The 10225-nt window shown below is 38.8% G+C and overlaps 1 protein-coding gene across 1 annotated transcript in view; it reads right to left on the bottom strand.

The window, feature by feature from the left end:
• Positions 1-1025: 1025 nt before the first annotated feature.
• The window catches only part of LOC309669158 (sodium channel protein type 5 subunit alpha-like), a gene marked incomplete at both ends in the record, with an annotated part of 37251 nt that continues 28051 nt past the window's right edge, over positions 1026-10225 (bottom strand). The window contains 8 exons of the mRNA XM_082479762.1: positions 1026-2224; positions 3417-3687; positions 4099-4199; positions 4825-4966; positions 6720-6773; positions 7335-7613; positions 9247-9354; positions 9617-9814. Coding sequence (XP_082335888.1) covers positions 1026-2224; positions 3417-3687; positions 4099-4199; positions 4825-4966; positions 6720-6773; positions 7335-7613; positions 9247-9354; positions 9617-9814 — 2352 coding nt within the window. The remainder of the gene's footprint in view (positions 2225-3416; positions 3688-4098; positions 4200-4824; positions 4967-6719; positions 6774-7334; positions 7614-9246; positions 9355-9616; positions 9815-10225) is intronic.

Raw genomic sequence — 10225 nt, 5'->3', positions numbered from 1 at the left:
CCCATGTGGCACTCCCGAGCCTGGGTTTCTGATGTCATCTGAAGCGATGCTGCCAATTTTCCCCACAGTGGAAATGCTTATTTGTGTCTCTTTTCTCTACCACACTGGCAGAAATGAACTCGAGCATGAAACAACCATTATGCAAAGTTCAAGGAAAGTATGTGATAAACACAATTTGTTAGGGAGTGACTGATAGACACAGAGCACACCTGCCTTCTCCTTCTTGCCAGAGGAAACCGGGTTAAAAAAATAATTCTCATGGACAAAATATAAAGCAAGGTTTTACTCAGCTCAGTACAACTTCCGTAATACCAAGAGTTGTATTTATTTTTTCATTAAGCTGCAGTAACACAACTACAATAGTGTACATGCTGTGACTTATTCTGTAAATCAATCTTATTGGAAGAAGCCCACTACACTGTGGTGTATCTGTGGATCATGCAGTGGCTATGTTTGTGGTACATCAGTCCTCAAACATAAAGTAAATAAATAAATAAATCAGCAGCCATTTGCTTAACAGGTTTATAATGAGAGCATCAATTAGGAATGGAATGAGGGTAAATTTTAGCTCCTTTTCCTTCGGCAATTTATCTTAACACTGACACTCTTTTCCTGGTTCTCCAGTAGATCCGTTGCTGCTTGGGCACTTCTCTGCTTCCTTCACGGGGGATAACAGCAGCAGAGGTTATCTGTCACTGCTGTGCATATGCCACAACACTCAGGTACTGTGGGACCTGCTTTGCAGTGGAGTACCCTTGATGAAACAGATCCAAAACCTTTCACAGCTTTTGTCTCGTCATATGTAAATGAAGAGAACATTGCACGTTCAAAAGCTACAATTTAGCAGCTACCGCAATTAAGTGATCGTACGTAACTATGGTTAATTGATCATGATCAGCAGACTTCGTTTAATAGGGAGGCTGCCTCAGCTGATGTGTGTTTACAATATCAGCTTCTGTGAACATTTTAAAATATTCTTAACAGCAACATTTTAAAATATACTTAACAGCATTGTCACTGATGAACTATTTAATGTCTGGAGATTGTTGATTACCTGTAATTTCTCCATTCTCAACCATGAGATTGCCACTACTGGTTCTTGTGGCACTGTCATATGATGGAGGAAAGGATGCTGAGGACAAAGTTTCAGACTGGTCAGGACTCCTACTATAGTTTTCACCCATCATAGATGCAATAAGTCCTTCTTTTTCTGGAGCAGCACGTCCAAGGGTGTCACCACTGTAAGTTCTGTGGTGGTACAGGTAAGAAGCATGCTTTACGGAGCGCAGGAGCAAATGACTCCTGTAGGCACGCTGGATGACAGTGGCAGAAGCTTCCTCTTGTCTGTGTCTGAGAGTAGTGGAGATTGGCTCGTAGGATTTTTTGGATGGATTGGCAGCCATGAACTTCTCCTCCATTTGTACTTTAAGAGTATCCATCTCCCCAGAATCTCCTAACACTCGCTTAGTAAAAGCGAACAAGATATCCAAGCAGTGGATCCTATCTCCGCTGACCATAGGCAGGTCCATTGCTATGAGTTCAACTTTGTTTGGTTTTGGTACACGTAAAGGTTCAGCCAGAGCATCTGCGAAGTCTGAAAGTGCAGAGAAAGTTATAAACTGAGTTGCCTCAGGATCAAACTTCTCCCAGATTTCATAAAAGATATCAAAGTCATCTTCCCCTAAAGGCTCTGCACTTTCCTCAGTAGCAGCATTGAAGTTCTCCAGAATAACAGCTATATACATGTTTACAACAATGAGAAATGATACAATGATGTAACTTACAAAATAAATAATACCTATGGCAGGTTTACCACATTCACCTACAGTACCATTTACGTTTGGATCACAATACGGCGGCCCAGTGTTTAAAATAGGACTGAGAAGACCATCCCAGCCGGCTGACGTGGTGATTTGGAAAAGACAGAGCATGCTGTTAGCAAAGGTTTGGAAGTTGAACATATCGTCAATACCATCTTCCATCTTCACGTAGGCAAAGTTAGCCATGCCAAAAATAGCATAAATGAACATGACCAGAAAAAGCAAGAGGCCGATGTTAAATAGAGCAGGTAGTGACATCATTAACGCAAAAAGCAGAGTTCGAATTCCTTTGGCAGCCCGGATGAGTCTCAGTATTCGTCCAATCCGAGCCAGGCGAATGACCCTGAAGAGTGTAGGCGGTAAGAAATGTTGAAGTGCTTTACCAATGCCAGAAAGCAGTAAGGCTAAAACGGGAAGGATAACAACTGTTTAGAATACAACATTTCTGCTTAACTAGTAAGAAGGATGAAAAGATGATATCTGTACAGTTGAAAAATACATTATACGTGTGTGCTAAGACCCTAGCAGAACAACCTTAACAGAAGTTAGAGTTGAAGAAATAGCTGTAGAAATCAGCAACTATGGACTACATTCTTCAGCCACCGGAAGACAGTACCTGTTGCCCTAAGGATGGCACACACCTTTCTACGCACAACTTCAAATATCCATATCAGTCCATACTCATTGACTGATGGTTTTCTTTGACACTGGTTGCACGAATACTTCAGCAAGTGCAGGTTATGCATTTACCTTCTAAATTTGACTTCAAATACTGATACTACAAAGCTAAAATAAGAAAACAAGATATAACAACAATTTCATGGTCATCAACTAGATAATATAATCAAGATACATATAAAACCAGTGGTGAACGTAGAAGTTGTGCATGCCACTCTACAATGGCCTTTAGATCATTCAGGGACATAGCTACACGCGGATGTTATTTTTATGTTTAGTTTGCATGAAAAAAATGACAGATCTAGTAGCACTAGAACAGGTTTGTTTTTTCTAGGTTTAGATGTTTTGGATACATTTTTCTGAATTTCCGCTCCAGGAAGTTAATTTCTTAAAGAAGAGCCATATTCTTGCTGGAATCTTACTTACCCAAAACATAGCTCATACTAAAGAAATAAAATATTTTCTTCCCCTAAATATCTTCTGCTATTTGGCAGTGCTGGCCCAAGGAATACTTAAATTGGCAGAGCGCTCAATTGGCAGAAGAGCTTTTTACCCCATTCTTCCATTTCAATCCCTTCAAATAAAAGCTAATACATTTGTGCTTTCTTTTCTATCCTGTTACACAGTGTGAACTTATTTTCAATCAACTATGCCTGAGTTTCCAGAAACTGAATTTTATAGTCTATAATCTAATTCCTTCATATTGTCTATGTATTTCAATTCTCTGCTACAAACACAGATGATAAAACCCAGTAATTTCTATCTGATCAAAGATTCCTTAGTTGGCAATAAATCTGTAACAATGGAAATTATCCCATTCACATCACATCCATTTGCAGTTGATAAATCTTAACTATTTTTTTCTGAAAAGAATAATAGTTGATAGAATAAAGAATTTGCCAAACCAATTTTACTTACCGACAAGTGACATGATCACAACAACTAAATCAAATACGTTCCAGGCATTTGAGAAATAGTACTGCCTCAGGGCCACCAATTTCAGTACACATTCTGCAGTGAAGATGGCAACGAAGAGTATATTGATTTTGTTAAGGACGTCAGTCTTAGTTGTACTCTGGTCATGGGTTTCCACCATCATGGTGATCATGTTAAGGCAGATGAGAATTATGATTACAATATCAAAGGCCTGGCATGTTACAATGTCAAAAAGGAACCCTTGGTATCTGTTCTAGAGGAAAAGAAAAATACATCCAGCATCAGTTATGAAAGTAGGGAGTACTCATCCATGCATGTTTCCAACAACTTCACTCTTTATGTTGCAAAGTTATTCAACTATAGTGAAGCCAGAGAAAGGCAGAATGTAAAAATGACATTAAAAATCCCTTCCCATCCTTAAGTTTAATCAGTTCCAAGGTGAATGCAAAATCCAACAATATTTATGCAGAGAACTTAATAAATATTTAACCTGTAAAATCTTTCAGTGCCACTTTTTAGTATGGAATTGACTTTAGAGCACTGTCTGTCAATGTAAAGATAGTATAAATAATTCATACACAATATATAAACATTTGCACTTTTCAGTGAATTAAATTGCACTTCTGCAGTGCATTTTTCTTTTGAAGAATTCAGTCAGTCTTACCAGTGGTCTTGGAATGGGTTTTTGGGGTTTCTTGGATCCCAACTTTTTCATTGCATTGTAATATTTTTTCTGTTCTTCTGTCATAAAGATATCTTCCCCACCTAAGTATATAACGAAATCTCACGCTTATTCAGTGAGAAAGTGGCACTATTGTAGTTACAAAGTCTAAACTGCTGGAAACTAACTTTCCTTCCTTATTCGCATCTTGCTGTTACCAGCCCTTTTCATAACAGATAACTGTCCAAAAAAACAGAGTGGCACAAACCATGCATTCACAGAGCAGAAGTCCTGGGGTGAAACCAGCTAGCTCAGAAAGCACGAAAACAAAGGACATAATGAAAACCTGGACAGGAGCAAATCTTTCCCTGGCTTCCCACATCCTGGTCTTGTTGAATATCCGAAATACATCTCCGAGCATCTGTACCAGACCACTTTCTAAATAACGAGTGTCCCGTCATGGTCAGTTCCCCAAAAGGAGGAACATTTAAAGGGGCTGTAGAGAAGATGTCATTGCCTTCAAAATGTTGGGAAAGGGCTGGGTGTCCAGGTTATAGGTGAAAAGAGAGGAGGAAGAAGCTCATCCTGGGTGTTACTTCTGCTAACTTAATTACTAATGTTCTTGTAAATGCCAATAGAAGTTTTAGATGTTATGTATAGCACGTGTAAGTTCTCTAAAGATAGCATTGATCGAGATGTAGTAGGTGCCTGGGAGCACAACCAATATACTTATCTTTTTCTTTTGTTGGTTGAAGTTGTCAATAATAACACCAACAAAGAGATTCAGGGTAAAGAAAGATCCAAAGATGATGAAGTTCACAAAGTAGAGATACATAAACAGACTGTGTTCCATTTTCGGCTGCTCATTTTTCTGCAAGAATGAGAAGCAACATGAAAAATGAGCAATAACAACACGAGCTCAATTCAGAATAATCATCATATTGCAGATCCTCTCACAAATTGATTCCAGGCGGAACTGAGATTTACAGCCCTGCTGCTAATTCTGCGTACCACAAAATATTGTATGTATATGCTACTTTCGGAAGGGGCATGAAGCGATGGAAGAAAGTGACACTCATGGTGACTACTAAATGCATCAAAATTCTAGAACCTCGTAGGGACATTATTGCTCAGATGCTGACTGCTATCCCTTTTCAAAGTAGACATGAACCTTACGAAATGATACACGAAGCTCAACACCTGAGAGATAGCTAACCAGAAAATACAGCTCAAAATAATAGTACTACAAAGTGTTTGTACTACGACAACTCATTGATTTGATTTCTTTTACAATGTTTATTTATTTAATTTCTGGCTAGATCATTGCCGAACAGGATAATTTAATTCCTACTGACATATTTGCACTGGAAAACTTATAGAGCAGAACTTAGCCTTTGACTAATGATGAATGAGGTTTGCCTTTATTTTAAATTTCTTTTTTCATGAAAGCTGATTGTTGCGGTTGTTTTTTTTTTTTCTCTTCCAACCTGTCTTGAAATCCTACCGTTTGCAACTGACCGAGGCCCTACTAAAGTCAATAGAAACAGTTACTGAATTGGACATTCTTGATGTGATTTTCATAAGCATTTCAGAAGCATCAGTTCAGCTTCTTCCAATAAGAATAGGAGCTGTAAATTGCTCGGTACTTGAAAAATCAAGTAAACTATTTAGAAGTCTGATTCCAAGCTCTTGCCATTAAAAAAGTCTTGGCCTAGATATGTTTTTCTTCTCGTTAGCAAAAACTTCTTCTGTGGTTATTATGGATAAAACAAAAACCAGAACAGGAAAAATAGTTTTTCAAATTGAAATGCCATAAACCCCTTTGAAACTCACCCCCCCATTTTCATATACAGTTACTATTAAAATTATTTGATTCCTTTGAAGGCATGATCAAATTAACATAGCCTCTTCATTTCAAATTATTTGCCTCCAAAGACACACCAATTTGTTCTGTATAATATTGGACAATATTTCTGATAAGACAGCAAACGCTACTGGCAATATAAACAGTAAGCAAATTAGTATTAGTGATGCTGGACAACGTATTTTATACGGTTGCTTATCCACAATAGCTTGATTCTTGTTGAAGTTCAGTTTTCTTTTTTGGAGTAGACTTTAAACCATGTCACTGTAAAACATTCAGGTTTACTCCAAGCTCGAGTTTCATAAAAGGTGTGTGAAAGTAGATTCTTCCATGTGAGTGGGAACTCGACTTCCCTGCTAGCTGATGGATGTCCAGTTATTTGTAGAGTCAATATAGTATAAAGAGGTGCCCAGCTGAATATAGATATCCATCGTGAGCTGAAATGCTCCCAAACTCGAGTTCCCTCTGAACACATTGACTGGATCTCCATTAACCATAGAGGGTACTTGGAGGCAAACTCACCTGGAGATGGTACACTATAGGTAACTGCATTTAGGTGGGTGGATCTGGAGTTAAATCCCTCTCCCCATTACAACAGATTAGCTTTAGTTATTTGCAGATGAAATGTTTACATTAGCTAATAAAAATAATTACTGGAAAGATTTAGCACAAACAGCAGATGTAAAAGTGAAAAAATCATAACGCTTTTGCAGACAGTGGTAGCATTAACAAAAAATATAGACTGATTGTAGCGACTGACCTCTCGTGAATCTACTGCCGCATACATGATGTCCATCCAACCTTTAAATGTTGCCTAGAATGAGACATTAGTGAAAATGTGTTGAATGTTCAAGGTAAAAGTCTTCACATAATTTGCAATATCTGAATGACATTGACTGGGGAAAGAGGCTTTACCACACCAAACTCTGACATTAAGGAAACTTGGCCCTACTATACGTGTGGCATTTTCAGCCTTATCCAGATGAGAAAGCTCACTAGGGTGGGACAGAACATGTTGCCCTTCAGAGCAAACCTACATTAACACAGTCTACTAAAGGCCTTACCGCCCTCATGGCTGAACAAATCTGTATTATGGTAGATTAGGTCAGTATTTGCTTCCGAGATTGACTCCAGCTCTCAGGCTCACAAACCTGCTGGAGGCTGAAACAGCACTTGTCCACCTGGAACATCACAGTGGGGTCTAATTTGTTCCCCTTTTTCTATTTGCATGCACAAACAGCGCTGGTGTGTGAACAGCCAATTACAAGGGAAGAGCAGGCTGTATATTCCATCAGCCACAGAGAAGAGTTGGGAGTTGGCAGGAGGTCAAGCCCATCTAACATGGTGCTCACTAGTGAAGGCAACCAACACTTACCACCTGAAGAAGAGCCAGGTAACCAGAGCCAACATTATCAAAGTTGACTTTAACATTCACCCAGAATATTTTTCCTGTGTTATTGTGCATTCTACAGTCTGTTAAGTTATTGATCGAATCATTTATCTCTGAATTGTCTTCTGTCAGATTCACACATTTCCCAAACTTCCCAGCAAAGAGGTTCACTCCCATGATGCTAAAGATGAGCCAGAAGATAAGGCAGACAAGCAGAACATTCATGATGGAAGGGATGGCTCCTATGAGGGCATTGACAACCACCTTGGATGAAACGGGAGAGGAAAAATACGCTTAAACAATGATGGGCTCAAGTGTTTTCTCAGAGCAATAAGCAGTCACTTAGTTATCTCGGCAAACAGAAACCAAACGTTTTCCGTGTAAATACTAGTGACAGCTGGTATGGGTATCTTGAACAAAGGTTCAAAGGCCCATAGTATCTCTTAGGCTTTCAAAGGAATAGTTGATACCATGTAAGTCCATCCTCCTTTGATGACTTTCCCTTGGTTTTGGAGTAGGGGTTAGCTTTTTTGCTTTAAAAATTTATAACATAGAATTTCTGAAGCATTCATCCATAAGCACTAGCACAGAGGACTGTATTATTAAAACTGTAGAAAGTAGTTTTTAAAAGGACCAGTAATAACTCTCCACTAGTATTTTGCTAGATCTATTATTTTTAGTGGATTATGATGGTGTTTGGGCTCTACAAGCGCGAGCTAGGTACTTTTAGGTACTTTTTCTGTGCTAGGTGCTGCATAATCGCAGAAAACGTCCATGCCAAGACATAACAGATCGCTTCATAAAATGGGGCAGTGTAAGGAAATGATGAGAATATATCTTTGAGTTTCACAGCGCAGGCAGTGAACTCGGCTGTCAGGTAGCAAAGAAGAGCTTGATGGACCAGAAGCTTTGATTTTGGAGACCATGTCACACGCGTTCTGCACAGCAAGACAGAAAATATGATTGGTACCTGTTTCAAAATTGACTCCAGACATGGAAATTTCATTACATTCTGTTAGTTAATTTAATACAATTTCTCTCTGCCTTCGCAGCGACAAGATTGCAATCAGGCAGCTTTCAATCTCACTTCCAGAAGATACCCAAAAGCAAGCTGTATCTCAGCTGCACTGAGGCTGCATTCCCATGTAAAGGTGTGACAGTGACATCATATGTATTTATATCATCCATTTTCACGTGCCAGAGTATATTCCAAAGACCAGACTTTTGCCCAAATACCGCTGTGGTTATCACGCTGTTCCTCACTGCAGTGTATGGATGTGTTTTGCGTATGGCTGAGGGAAACTCTCTCTCCATTTTCACAATGGTAGTTTTGTAATTAAACATAATTAATGTCCAGTAGATTCACATTGTTCCAGGTGCTCCTTTGATGGAAAAAGGCAGCAAATATTCTAAAGACAAACACTCCTGCTTTGTGAAAGGATAAGTCTATTAAGGGTACTTTGCTTAAATTATTGTTCCAAATAGTCTAAAGTTTTTGTACATCAATGCAGTAAAAATTGGTAGAATGGAGATTATTCTTTCCTCCGAATTAGCTTGCCACCAGGCTTCAAAAATGAGAATTGTGCTCACAGTTCTTATTCTCTATTTTACTTTTGGCTATCTCAGTAAGACGGGAACACAAGAACGACTGAGCTGCAGCGGAACAAAGTTCTGCCCAGCCTAGTTTTAGTTTCCACAGCACTTTGGATCTATTACTCGAGGAAAGTCTGTGAGGAGCAACCAAGTACAGAGGAGTGCAGCAAAGGTGCCTTTTAAAAATTCATTTTCTAGGTCCTAAACTTGAACTTGAGGTAAACATGTGAACTTCATAAAGTCACAGTCATGAGTTACAAACCTTATTAGTACCAACAAAGCTTTAATTTGTATTCAGTCTTACCCTCATGCCTTCAAATCGTGACAATGCCCTCAAGGGTCTCAGGGCTCGGAGAGTCCTCAGAGATTTCATGGGACCAAATGAACTGCCAAACAGGTTTATTAAAGACACCTGAATGGGAAGACAAAAGAAAGTATTAGCAATGTCCCAGTATCTGTTTCCTCTATTCCTGTTTAAAAAAAAAAACAAACAAAAAACAAAAAAACAAACACAACAATAAAACCCCCCACAACAAACAAACAAATATCCCCATATTTTCAGTGCCCAGAATGCAATATCCCAAATCCATCATTAAAGTAAGTATGAGCACTCTCTTAGCTTCTTATCCAGAAAACAGTGATTCTGCTACTGCACCCTGTGTCAGGACCCGTACAGAAATGCCAAAGCCAGAACTTACGTCTACGATGAAGAAGTCCAGCCAGCACCAGGCGTTGGTGAAATACTTCTTGAAGCCGTAAGCCACCCATTTCAGGAGCATCTCCAGAACAAAGATGAAAGTGAACATTTTGTCGAGAAACGCCAACATAATTTTAATGTTATTTCTCTCATTGATGTGGATGTCTTCAAATGCCTGAAATCATGATGTAGAAATAAATGGCAAAAGTCAGAGATGAGCTTTATAAAATTAAAGTCTAGCATCATTAAGACCCCTTCATCAATTCAGTATGTGTTTTACACAGATCTGAAGCCCATCTTTTACTCAAATCTATGTCAGGTGATAAACTTGTAATTCTCCCTGTCCATTCACTTTCTTTTTGTCTATGTACTACACCTCTGCGGACGCACATCATGCACCATGGGACCCAAGGAGACAAGTATAAACTTCTTGAAAGGAATTTCCAAAAATACACTTTAAAGAGAACCAATTTTTTAGGACTGAGTAATTTATTTCTTTTAATGACATAAAAAAAAGATAATTTCCCAACTGTGAAACGACTTCCAGAGAAAGCCAGAAAGATCCAGTATAGAGCCAGAATAGAAA

This window comes from Vanellus vanellus, assembly GCF_965231255.1.
Source record: "Vanellus vanellus genome assembly, chromosome: 2".
Classification (NCBI taxonomy): Eukaryota; Metazoa; Chordata; class Aves; order Charadriiformes; family Charadriidae; genus Vanellus; species Vanellus vanellus.
Note: the sequence above shows the minus strand (reverse complement) of the source record. Positions and strands in the feature narration are given on the sequence as shown.